The sequence below is a fragment of the Macaca nemestrina genome, chromosome 2, assembly GCF_043159975.1.
Source record: "Macaca nemestrina isolate mMacNem1 chromosome 2, mMacNem.hap1, whole genome shotgun sequence".
In the NCBI taxonomy this organism is placed as follows: Eukaryota; Metazoa; Chordata; class Mammalia; order Primates; family Cercopithecidae; genus Macaca; species Macaca nemestrina.
In genome coordinates this window covers 106,798,016-106,811,469 of record NC_092126.1, presented here as the reverse complement: position 1 = coordinate 106,811,469, position 13,454 = coordinate 106,798,016, and the positions used below count along the sequence as shown (strand labels likewise).

The window sequence follows — 13,454 nt, the reverse complement described above, 5'->3', positions numbered from 1 at the left end:
CAAACAAACAAAAACAAACAAAACAAACAAACAAAAACAACAAAAAAAGGCCAGGCACGGTGGCTCACATCTGTAATCCCAACACTTTGGGAGGCCGAGGCAGACGGATCACAAGGTCAGGAGATCGAGACCATCCTGACTAACATGGTGAAACCCCATCTCTACTAAAAATACAAAAAATTAGCCAGGCATGGTGGCGGGCACCTGTAGTCCCAGCTACTCGGGAGGTAGAAGTAGGAGAATGACGTGAACCCGGGAGGCAGAGCTTGCAGTGAGCCAAGATTGCGCCACTGTACTCCAGCCTGGGCTCCAAAGCGAGACTCCATCGAAGAAAGAGAGAGAGAGAGAAAGAAAGAGAGAAGGAAGTAAAATACTTTTCATGCTTTTATACTGACGAGTTCTCCCTCATTTTTTTGACTCTCCTAACATTTTCCCATTTTTCCCTGTATACTTCTTTTAGGTTCCAGCTTTCTATTAATCTTTATTGAGGCTCAGAAACCAATACCCCCTAATACTGCATTTTGACATGCTGAACTCAAAGTCTTTCTGATCTCCCCCATACCATCTCTCCCAAAGCATCGGATTCTTTAAAGTTCCCTTGTCTGCCTAAGGTCCAGACCTACCAAAGAAGAAAACAATTAACTGCTGATCACTTCCCTGAGTTCTCATTAACTGAATCCATATCACATCTTTTCTCCTGTTAATCTGCTTTTTGTGAGTTGATTTTTCAGCAAATCTTCAGGGGTTTGCTGTACATGTTTTAAGTCCAACTCCTTGTTCACTGGACTGATATTGGGAAGTTGCCCATGCAGACAGCCCAGAGGCCTAGGCCTTTTGTGATATTAGCGATTCCCTGTCATTCCCTGTGTGGATGCTCAGCACACCAGGAATGGAGCTTGGTTGGAGTGGAGCAACGTGAGCTGGGTCGTAGACGTAGCCCTGCCCTGAAGACGTCTTCTCAGGGTGTCCACCAGGGCATAGGGCCTGAAGACACTGCCAGAGAATTCCTTTTAAACTCCAGGGAAGAGTCCTAGTCATGTTATTGAGACACAAATTTTGTGATGCTTTCTTATCTTTTAACAAATACATGTAAGTTAATTAACTAATTAAATAGAGTTTTCAGTCTTTCTATACAATCTATACAAAAGGATGGCAAACCCCAGCCAAAGGACCAAATCCTCCTGCCACCTATTATTAAAGCTGTATTGGCACCCAGCTGCACCCATTTGTTTTTATATTCTACTTTTCATGTTGCAAGGAATGGCAGAGTTGAGTAATCATGACAGAGATTGTATGCTGCAAAGCCTAAAGTATTTACTCTGTGGCCTTTTAAGAAGTTTGCTGACCCTGCTGGAGATTAAGAATCTTTTGTGATAGAAATTGCATTGAATCTATAGATCATTTTGGATGGTATACACATTTTAACAATATTAAGAGTTCTAATACAGCACATGACCACAGAATGTCTTTTCATTTATTTGTGTAGTCTTCAATTTCTTGTGGCAATGTTTTCTGGTTTCAGTGTACACGTTTTTCATCTCCTTGGTTACATTTATCCCTAAGTATTTTAGTATTTTTATTCTTTTTGATGCTATTGTAAAAATGATTGATTTCTGAATTTCCTTTTCAAATTGTTTGTTAGTATATAGAAATGTTACTGATTTTTGTGTGTTGATTTTGTAGTCTACAATTCTGCTGAGTTCATTTAGTTCTAACGAGGGTGTGTGTGTGTATGTGTGTAGAATTAGGGTTGTCTGCATTTAAAATAATATAATCCACAAACAGATAATTTTACTACTTTCCAATTTGGATACCTTTTATTTATTTTTATTTATTTATTTTCTTAATTGATCTGACAATTAAGAAAGTACTGGACTTCCAGTACTTTGTTGACAAGAAGTGGCAAGACTAAGCATTCGTCACCATGTTCCTGATCTTAGAGGGAAAGCTTTCAGTTTTCCATCATTTGATATGATGTTAGCTCTAGGCTTCTTCATATATAACCTTTAGTATGTTAAGATAATTTCTTTCTACTCCTAGTTTGTTGAGTGTTTTTATCGTGAAAGGGTATTGAATTTTTGTCATATACTTTTTCTGCATCAATTAAAATAATGTGGTTTGTCCTTCATCCTGTTAGTGTGGTGTATCATGTTGATTGGTTTACATATGTTGTTCCATCCTTGTAGTTCAGGAATAAATCCCACTTGGTCATGCTGTGTAATTTTTTTAATGTGTTGTTGAATTTGGTTTGCTAGTATTTTGTTAAGGAATTTGCATCAGTATTGATTAGGGATATTGAACTATGGTTTTCTTTTTTAATTATGTCTTTGGTTTTGGTATCACAGTGATATTGACCTCATAAGATGAGTTTGGAAGTATTCCCTTCTTGTCAGTATTTTGCAAGAATTCGAGATGTATTGCTGGTAATTCTTTAAATGTTTGGTGAAATTCACCCATGAAGCTCTCTGGTCCTGGGCTTTTCTTTGTTGATAGGTTTTTCATTATCGATTCAATCTCCTTACTAGTATAGTTCTGTTCAGATTTTTTTCTTCATGATTCAGTTTTGGTAGGTTGCATGTTTCTAGGAATTTATTTATTTCTAGTTTATCCAGTTTAGTGGTGTATAATTGTTCTTAGTCATTTCTTATATTTTATTTCTGTGGCATCAGTTGTAATGTTTCTTCTTACATTTCTGATTTTTGCTATATGAGTCTTTTTCTTCATTAGTCTAGCTAAGGATTTGTTAATTTTGTTGATCTTTTCAAAAGACCAACTCTTAATTTTGTTGACTTTTTTTTTTTTTGCTGTTGTTTTTGTATTCTCTTTTTTATTTTTGCTCTCATCTTTATTACTTCCTTTCTTCTGCTAACTTTAGTTGGTTCTTTTTGTAGTTTCTTGAGGTTCAAGTCAAGTTATTGACTTGAGATCTTTCTTTCTTTTATAATGTAAGCATTTACCACTATAAACTTCCCTCTTAGTACTGTCATTGCTATGTCCCATAAGTTTTGGTGTGTTGTGTTTTTGTTTTCATTTGTTTCAAGATATTTTCTGATTTCCTTTGTGATTTCTTCTTTGACTCATTGGTTGTTCAAGAGTGTGTTAATTTCCACAATTTGTGAATTTTCCAGTTTCCTTTTGCTTTTGATTTCTAGTTCCATTCCATTTGGTCAGAAATGATACTTGGTATGATTTCAGTCTTTTTAAATTTGTTAAGGTTTGTTTTGTGGCCTAAGGTATGATCTATACTGGAAAATCTTTTATATGGACTTGAAAAGAATGTTTATTCTTTGTTACTGGGTAGAGTGTTCTGTATATATCTATTAGGTTAAATTGGTTTGTGATGTTAAGTCCTCTGCTTCCTTATTGATCTTATGTCTGATTGTTTTATCCATTATTGAAGTGCAGTATTGAAATCTCCCACTGGTACTGTATTAGTGTGCATTTCTCCCTTCAATTCTGTCAATATTTATTTCATATATTTGGTACTGTGATGTTAGATGCATATATAATTATAATTGTTATGTCTTCTTAGTAAATTGACCCTTTCATTTTTACATAATATCCTCCTTTGTCTCTTATAACCGCTTTTTAATTAAAGTCTGTTTTGTCTGATGTAAGTATGGTCATTCTGGCTCTCTTTTTGTTACCATTTTCATGGTAAATGAAAATGAGCATTTTTCCTCATTCGTGAACTTTCATTATATGTATGTCTTTACATCTGCAGGTAATTGGATCTTGTTTTTTGTTTTGTTTTGTTTTTTTAAAATCCATTCAGCCACTCTACGTCTTTTGATCAGGGGGTTTAACCCATTTACACTTAAAGTAATTACTGATAGAGCAGACTTACAATTGCCATTTTGTTTATTGCTTTCAGTATGTCTTGTAATTATTTTGCTGCACTTTTTCTGTCTTGCTGCCTTCCTTTGTATTTTGTTGATTTTTTGGTTTTTTTTGTTTTTTTTTTTGGTAAGAACTTGCTTTGATTCCTTTCTCATTTTCTTTTTTGTATCTTTTACGGATATTTTCTTTGTAGTTACCATGGGGATTACATAAAATATCTTATAGTTGAAACTGATAAAAACTTTAGCAGCATGCAAAAAAATCTTCTCCTTTACATTTTCCCCTCACCACTTTTTATTATCAGTGTCACAAAGAACATTATTTGTTTTTTGAGACAGGGTCTCACTGTGTCACTCAGGTTGGAATGGAGTGGCACAATCACAGCTCACTGCAAACACAACTTCCCTGGGCTCAGGTGATCCGCCCACCTCAGCCTCCCGAGTAGCTTGAACTATAGGCATGGGCCACCATGCCTGGCTAATTTTTGTATTTTTTGTGTGTGTGTGAGACAGGGTTTTACCATATTGCCCAGGCTGGTCTCAAACTCCTGAGGCTCAATGATTCACCCACCTAGGCCTCTCAAAGTGCTGGAATTATAGGCATACTACCTGGCCACAAATTACATTTTTTCATCTATTAGTATTATTTTGTAGTTAGTTTTATGTTTTTATCTTTTAAAGTGTATACTAGAATTAAAAGTGATTTATATACCACCATCGCATTATTAAAGGATTTTTTGTTTGTCTGTATATTTACCTTTACTAGAGAGTTTATTTTTTCTTATGCTGTTGTGTTGCTGTCTAGTGTCCTTGAGCTTCTGCTTGAAGGGAATGCCTATTATGTGTAAGGCAGTTGTAGTAGTGATGAAATCCCTCCGCTTTTGCTTATCTGAAAGGTCTTTATTTCTCTCCTATGTTTTTGAAGGATGATTCTTCCTGGTATAGAATTCTTGGTTGGGAGTTTTTCTTTCAGTACTTTGAATATGTCATCTTGTTCTTTTCTGGCCTCCAGTCTTTCTGCTGAGAAATCTGCCGATAATCTGGGAATTCCCTTGTACATGATGAGTTACTTTTCTCTTGCTGCTTTCAAGATACTCTCTTTGTCTTTGATTTTGACAGTTTGATTATAATGTGTCTTGGTGTAGGCCTCTTTGGGCTCATCTTAGTGGGATTCCTTTCAGCTTCTTGAATTTGGATGTACATTTCCTCAGATTTGGGAAATTTCCAGCTATTATTTCCTCAAATAAGTTATGTTCCCATTTCTTTCCCTCTCTTCTCCTCTGGAACTCTTATAATGCATAATTGGTCCAGTTGATGGTGTTTCATTAAGCTTTCTTCACTTTTCTTCTTGTGTTGTTTTTGTTCCTGTGACTCAATAATTTCCAATGACCTATCTGAGTTCACTGATTCTTGTTTTCTGCTTGTTCAAATCTGCTATTGAACCTCACTAGTGAATTTTTTTTTTTTTTTTTTTTTTTTTTGAGACAGAGTTTCACTCTTGTTGCCTGGGCTGGAGTGCAGTGGTACTATCTCGGCTCACTGCAACCTCTGCCTCCTGGATTCAAGCAATTCTCCTGCCTCAGCTTCCCAAGTAGCTGGGATTACAGGTGGCTGCCACCACGCCTGGCTAAATTTTTTGTATTTTTAGTAGAGATGGGATTTCACCATGTTGATCAGGCTGGTCTTAAACTCCTGACCTCAGGTGATCCACCTGCCTTGTCCTCCCAAAGTGGTGGGATTACAGCATAAGCCCCCCGTGCCTGGCTGATTTTTTTTTTTATACAGACAAGGCTGCATCCGTGTCCCAAGGCTGGAGTATGGTGGTGTGATAATAGCTCACTCCAGCCTCAAATTTCTGGATTCAAGCAATCCTACAGCCTCAGTCTCCCAAGTAGCTGGGACAACAGGCATGCAGCACCACACCCAGCTAAGTTTTTTATTTTTTATTTATTTATTTTTTTTTTTTGTAGAGATGAGGTCTTGCTATGTTACTTGGGCCAGTCTCAAATCCTGTTCTCAAATGATCCTCTACCTTGGCCTCCCAAAGTGCTTGAGATTACAAGTGTGAGCCACCATACCTAGGTGTGACTTGTTCAGTTCAGTTATTCTTCAGCTCCAGAATTTCTGTTGGGTTCTTTTTTATAGTTTCTATTTGATTGCTGATATATTCTCTTTCTGTTCATGCATTGTTTTCCTCATTTTATTTAGTTGTCTGTGACCTCTTATAGCTCACTGAGCTTTTTAAAGATAGTTATTTGAATTCTCTGTCAGGCAATTCACAGATCTTCATTTCTTTTGGGTCAGCTTCTGAAGAATTACTGTTTCTTTGCTTGGGCCATTTTTCCTTTTTTTTTTTTTCATATGTCCTTTTGTTTTTTACTGGCATTTGGGCATTTGAAAAACAGCCATCTCTCTGTCATTACAGACTAGCTTTATACAAGGAAGGCCTTCACCAATCAGCCCAGTTAGAGAATCAGAGACTCAAATCTTTTCTGGTAGTGTGTCTTCTCTGGGATTATGCATCTGATTTCCCGATTAGAAAGGCTTGCCAGCTTCTTTTTCAGGAGATTGTAATTTCTTGCTGCCTCTGGTGTCTGTGTGCAGTACTGCAAGTTCTCTGGTGCTGCTACAAGCTGACAAGCCCTTAATTGTTCTCAGCATCCCCTAGGCATTTAAAGTATGCCCTTTAAGTTCACATGCCTTCTAATTTAGAAAAGACAGAAACTAGTCCCTCAGGTGGTCCTCTGAAAAGACAGAAAGTTGAATGTATACATTCTACTTTCTCTTTCCCTCTCAAGGTGGCATGAGAAAGGCTCCCCATGGCCCCAGCTTCTCTGATGGCTGTTCTTTACTCACTTTGATGCAGACTCCCTGGCTCACCAGGGGTCCTTTGTGGGGTCAAATCTGACATTGGCCCTTCTCTGAGGCTCCTTTGGGAGTACCTGCCTTTGCCTTGGTCCTATCCTCAGAAGTTCTGGCAACTTCTCTTATTTTCCAGTGTTGTTCCTTTTAGAATATATCTTTCTGTCATTTCAGGGGACCTTTGGGAGGTAGAAGAAGTAGATGTACCTGCTTGGTCTACCGTCTTAAAATGAAAATCCCTGAGGTTGTTTTCTTAAGAGCCTAATTCCATAACATTTTTTCAATCTCTGCTCCATTAATCATTTTTATTAATTTGCATTTGGCACGTAATTTGTCTAGTAATCAGCAGAAGATACCTTTTTCAGGGCACTCCTTTTGTTCAGTTGTGGCTGGGATCTGAGTGGAGACAGGTAACTCTGCATACATACCATTATAGGTATCAGATCTGCTTTTCAGAAGTCTAAGAATTCAACTCTAATTTGCATCTTCTGTTTCAGTAGAGACAGGGTTGGAGACATATTACTACAAAACACAGCTACTACTATGGATCATGTCACAAGTTTTCTAGTTTTTGCAAAATAAAATAGTTCTGCTGGCTCTCTGTGCAGCTGGCATGAGAGTCCCAGGGTTTGACAACCCTGCAGTGACCAAAGGTGAGCAATGTGCTAATAGCAGAGCAGGCAGTACTTTACCACTGGCACTGGAAAACATTTAGCTTCTGAGTGCTAATTTTCTCTGGTCCTGTTACTTTTTTTCCCTTTCCCAACTCAGACACCCTATAATCACTGTTTAAGGCATATTGTTGTGGGGAGCCAACTTCTTTGTATTTACTAGTTTTAAAATTCTGCCCATCTCCTCCCCTTCCCCTTCCTCCACCTTCACTGTTTTTCTCCTTTACTTTGTTTAGGATATAATTTTGTGAGTTTTACTGTAAAAGAAGAATCACAATTCTGGTGCATAAAATGTCTTCTTTTTTCATAGACAAGCTCCTTCCACCCCACTATTCATTTTGAGTGGTTTTTTTTTCCAGATATGAATAGATTCCTATTTTATCTTAAGGTTTTTTTTATTTAAACAAGAAAAAATGACAAAAATGCTTTTTACAGTTTTTTCTTTCTCAGATTAGTTAGCATAAAGCAGTTCCCAGCCTTGAAACAGAGTGGCTGTATGGAAAATATAAATAATATCCAAAAAATTGACCATTTGAAACACGAGACTATAAATGTTATTTAGGTTTCCAGGCTACAACACAAAAGCTTACTTAACATGATGCTCAACTTGAATTCTGGATCCTGGATAAGAGAAACTGCTAAGAAAGTGGGGGTGGAGGTGAGGAAGGTCTAATATATCCTTTCCTGACCATAGAGACAATATTGGCTCCTTTCTGCTTCTCTTTACACCACTTCCTTGAAGCAGGACCCCTGCTGTTGGAGCTGATCCTAACCCTGCTGTGTTGTCTTCCCACCTCACTCCCAATTATTCATTGTTATTTGCCTAGGGGTTAGGGGTAGGGGTGGAGGAGAGCAAGAAAGAACTTGTTAGCAACAACTAATTAAAGTAATTAACCAATATCTGTGAATGGTTGATGCTCCTTAACCTTCCCACTGATGCTTTCACTTTTAATAGAAAAATGTGTATCAAAGCAAATAAACCTATAATTGGTGAAATTTCTGGTAGTTTAGCAAAGTGGGGAGAAAATCAATATGACAGATTAGAGAAGGTTGGGAAGTTGTTGATGAAGGCTTCCATCTGAGCACTCTGGCCCTGCATAAGTACTTTCCACATATTTGCAGAATGAGTGAATACAAAGTGATCATTTTGCCCAGCCTTTTTTTTTTTTTTTTTTGAGATGGAGTCTCTCGCTCTGTCTCCCAGGCTGGAGTGCAGCGGCACGATCTCAGCTCACTGAAACCTCTGCCTTCCAAGTGCAAGCAATTCCCCTGCCTCAGCCTCCCAAGTAGTTGGGATTACAGGTGCCTGCCACCATGCCTAGCTAATTTTTGTATTTCTAGTGGAGATGGGGTTTCCCCATGTTGTCCAGGCTGGTTGGTCTTGAATTCCTGACCTCAAGTGATCCACCCACCTCAGCTTCCCAAAGTGTTGGGATTACAGGTGTGAGCCACTGCACCCAGCCCACTTTGCCCAGCTTCTTATATTCTTGGACTTCAGTTTAAAAAGCCATATTCTCTGAACTGCAAATTGTCTGGTTTTGTCTGTTTACTGGGCAAATGTGCAGTCAGGACAAGGTGAGTTTAGGAGCCTGGCAGGGCATATGTAATTCACTTATAGGAATCCCTGTGTTCTTTTTTATATAAGTTTTCCCCCCATATAAAAGTAATATATGTCCATTAAAAAGTGAAGATAGACTGCCTATAGTGCCACCATCTAAAGAAAACCATTGTGAAGATGCTATATTTTTTGGAAAATAAACTATAGAGAATTACTCATAAAAGCATGTTGCTATGTAAATGTTTAAAATGGCATCCTGTTTTGATTAATATTGTCTAATCAATATCAACTTTTTTCAATTCATGATAATTTTGTGAACAGTTTGCATGGAAACCATAGCAGCAAAATCTGGGCAACCTTGTTCTGTTACCTAATAGCCAGTCCTGTTTCCCAAAGGAGAGTTAATACACCTTCCAGATGCCTTAACATCCAAGGGAAGCATGTCCTTCCTCAGCAGCATATTTTGTTTTGTAATTCCTGCCAAGACTCTGAGGAAGAGGAAATGGGCACAGATTTATTAGGAGAGATGGAAAGGGGCCATGACTTTGTCATGTCATGTAGGACTCCGGCAACTTAAGGCTACACAGACTCTGAAATACATGGAATATTTCTTTTTATCTACTAATTTGTTTATTTCTTGTCTAATATTTCCACTGAAGAGATTGTCTTGTATAAAATTATCTCTCAGTATTCTAATGGAATGAAATAATGGTACAGCATAGCGTTTTCTGAATTATTCATGTATTATTTGGAGATTATATCTAGGTTTTTATTAATTCAGTTCAGAATTTTAACATAGGGTATCATCTGGTCCATGCTATATTATCTACTTGTTTTTCTACTCTAGACCCTTAATCACTATCTTCCAGTGTCATCTTTGGTCATGGCAGTCACATTTACATGAAGGCTGTTTGTCCCTGGTCTATTCTATGTCTCTTGTTAATACCAGGCACTGCTTGGCCTGTCCTGGGGTTCTGCTGATTTTCAAGTCTTCTGATTAAATTATTGCTTGTTCTGGCATCATGCTGATTTCCTTCACTATTTCATGCTTCTCCCAGGAGATATCTGCTTGTTATTTATCCCTCATTCCTCCTTTTGAAAATATCACAGTAAGAAATTCCTTTAATTTTTTTCAACTGTTCTTTTTCTGTCAGTAATTCAATGCAACATTTCTCAAAGGCTGTTCCATCTCTCTCTTTGATTTTCTTAATGCCTTTTAATTATTTCTTTTAAAAATCACAACTTTTAATATTTAGTAACTCATGCTGTCACCACAGAGGCAGCTGTGTCCTTTTGATCACTTAGATTTCTGTGGGTGTTGATTCTGGAACACAAGATGATCTGGATTTGGAGAAGCATCAGTAGGTTGAGCCTATACATCTGAACAGCGGGATTACCAATGGAAGCAATACCATTGGCTTAATTATACATCTCATATCATTATGTTATAGAGGACTTCTTTATGATGCTTGTATGAGAAAGAAAAATAATAGCCAGGTTTTAAATTTTCCATATTATAATGTCCGTGTACTTACCATATATGGAGTCAGCAGCATAAGGTTACAATCATTGAATTAATCTTTATTGATTATCACATCATAAAAGAAAATGCACCAAACGCTATTGGGATTAGAGGATTCATGGCACCTTATTTTTAAGATATATGTACGTTTTATGTAACTCAAACTGAAGTGCAGCACAGGGACATTGGGCAGAGAGTAGAGTGACTACAAATATTGTATACTAAGATACATTGCTAGAAAAGAGTTTGTAGAAGACTTCAGAATAAACCATTTTTCTATAAAACATTGAGGGTACCATTACGGTATCGGTTTATGGGAATACCTGATTTTAAAAGAATAAAGCTGGCTGGATGTGATGGCTCAACACCTGTAATCCCAGCACTTTGGGAGGCTGAGGTGGGTGGATCACCTGAGGTCAGGAGTTTGAGACCAGCCTGACCAACATGGTGAAACCCCCATCTCTACTAAAAAATACAAAAAAAATTAGTTGAGTGTGATGGTGCCTGCCTGTAATCCCAGCTACTCGGGAGGCTGAGGCAGGAGAATCGCTTGAACCTGGGAGGCAGAGGTTACAGTGAGCCGAGATCGTGCCACCGCACTCCTCTAGCCTGGGCGACAGAGTGAGACTCAGTCTCAAAAAAAAAAAAAAAAAAAAAAAGAAATAAAGTCAGTAAATTATTGAATGAACCACAACAGGGTGGACTCAGTACAATTCATGAGCCTGCTTGGTCTTTGATACTTCACAGGTCAATAGTTAGAAATTACCCAAGATTAATATAAAGGACCCTAGGTTGCTTAGATATCAATTTATTTCCTTGTGTATATGGTCTGATGTATCACATCAACATGTACTCTTTCTTGTTTTCAGCATGCACTCCTGGCTTTAAAGTTTATTCTTGCATTTGCCATACCTGATAAACCACGGCATATCCAGGTGAAACTAGCCAGATTGGAATTTGAGTCTTTGGAGGCACTCAAGCAGCAGGTAAGAGCAGCTGTCCTGAAAATGTATGTATTACTTTAGCAAATGACAGGAGAAATAATTTAGAAGAATCAGTCTCAGCATTTTCTTCAGCCTTGAAGTTACCAGTTTAAATGAATACAGAGGACTCCAGTTTAGGATGACATAACAAAACCAAAATCCTAACAACATGAGCAACAAATAGGTTTAAAGAACTAAACTAAACAAACAAAAATATTCAGGCAATATTAAATAAAGAATAGAGCTAGCATTCAGCAAAAGAACAAGACAGACATCTAAGAATCAACTTGGGGCAGCTCCCCACAAGCTTCCAGTTTTGCCATCTACTGAAACATTAAGTGAGGAGAAGTGAGTGAATAAAATCCTGAATAATAGCTTTCAGAGAGCGAGACAGAATGAGATCAGGTGTGTAGAAGCAGCAAAATTGCCCTGAAAGGAGAAACTGTGTCTCAGTGACTTCCACATTCTACCAGAGACTACAAAAAAAAAAAAGCCATGCTGGAGTTGACCATTTTGATGATTTTCTGCTTGTAGGAGAGTGGGAGTAGACAGGAGATCCCTAGACACCTGGAGTATCTCTCACTTGTTATCTTTAGTGCTGCATAGGAATTTAAGCAATGAGAGAATCAGTAAAGCATTGTCATCTGAGGGGACAAGCTCTGGTCAGAACCTGCTGGACAGACACTCTTTCTTTGGCTTCTAAACTACTTTGCATAGGAATATTTTTTCTTATGTTTGGGGAGTTGGGAGAAAAAACGTGAAGAGGACCCACTTAAGATGACCCTTGGATCAAAGCATGAGGGCTCCAAGGGTGGTGCACCAGACAGGGGAACCCCACATCGAACCAATACTTGCCCCTGATGAGGCAGGGTGACTCCAGAAGAGAACTTGTGATAAGAATGTGGAAAAGAGGATGAACCTGGGCCAACTGGCCATAGCTGTGCTCGTGTTTGCCACACAGTAGGTGACAAGACTAAGTTACCTGCATTCCTAGAGGTTGGGCAGGTTCACTTTTGGCATGTGGGCTAGCCAGTGTGTTTATATGTTAAACCAGAACCCACCATCATGCCCAATAATGAAACTCCAGAGCATTCCCAGCAATGGCAGGAAACCCATCATCACCACTGACAGCTAGCATTCTTCTAGAGGTACTAACCAATGCAGTTGTATAAGAGGAAGAGAAGTTCAAGTAGAAGAGGCAAGCTTATTACTTGAAAATTAGAGGATTAGGCTGGGTGCAGTGGCTCACACCTGTAATCCCAGCACTTTGGGAGGCCAAGGTGGGTAGATGCCTTGAGCCCAGGAGTTTAAGACCAACCTGGGCAACATGGTGAAACCCTGTCTCAACAAAAAAATACAAAAATTAGCCAGGCGTGGTGGTGCATGCCTATAGTAACAGCTACTTGGGAGGCTGAGCTGGGAGAATTGCTTGAGCCTAGGAGGTCGAGGCTGTAATGAGCCATGATTACGCCACTGTACTCCCACCTGGGTGACAGAGTGAGACCTTGTCTCAAAAAAAAAGAAAGAAAAGAAAAGAAAAAATTAGAGGATTATATAGCTAAAAAAATTATTAAAAATAGGAAAATTTGGTAAGGAAGCAAGTTACGAAGTTTATCTAAAATCATGTTTCTTTTCACAAGAAATAATCAGTTAGAAAATATTTTTGATGAAAAATTTACATTTACAGAAGGAACCAAAATGTAAAAACTTAGGTGGTAATTTATGGAAACAATATAGATAACTTATAGGACAAATGTTTTTAAACATTACTGGGATCAAAAGATTCAATCTTGTAAATATCCAATGCCAATTCAAATATATCAAAATAAACATCCGAGAATAGCAAGGAAACTTCTGATAAAGAAGAAAAATGGGGACTGTCACTCTGTCAGATATTAAAATGTATTCTGAATAGTACAATAATTATAATTAAATACATTTTAAATTAGTGAAGAAATGGAAAAATCAGTGGAATAGAGAGCATTGAGTTCATAAATGGGCCCAAATAAAACTGGGGAT

General features: G+C 37.9%; 1 protein-coding gene across 3 annotated transcripts in view; it reads left to right on the top strand.

Moving 5' to 3' along the window:
- The window catches only part of LOC105480296 (anoctamin 10), a 257,728-nt gene that overhangs the window by 164,833 nt on the left and 79,441 nt on the right, over positions 1-13,454 (top strand). For all 3 annotated transcript variants that reach the window (XM_011738921.3, XM_011738922.3, XM_071091522.1), the window contains exon 12: positions 11,322-11,438. In XM_011738921.3, coding sequence (XP_011737223.2) covers positions 11,322-11,438 — 117 coding nt within the window. The remainder of the gene's footprint in view (positions 1-11,321; positions 11,439-13,454) is intronic.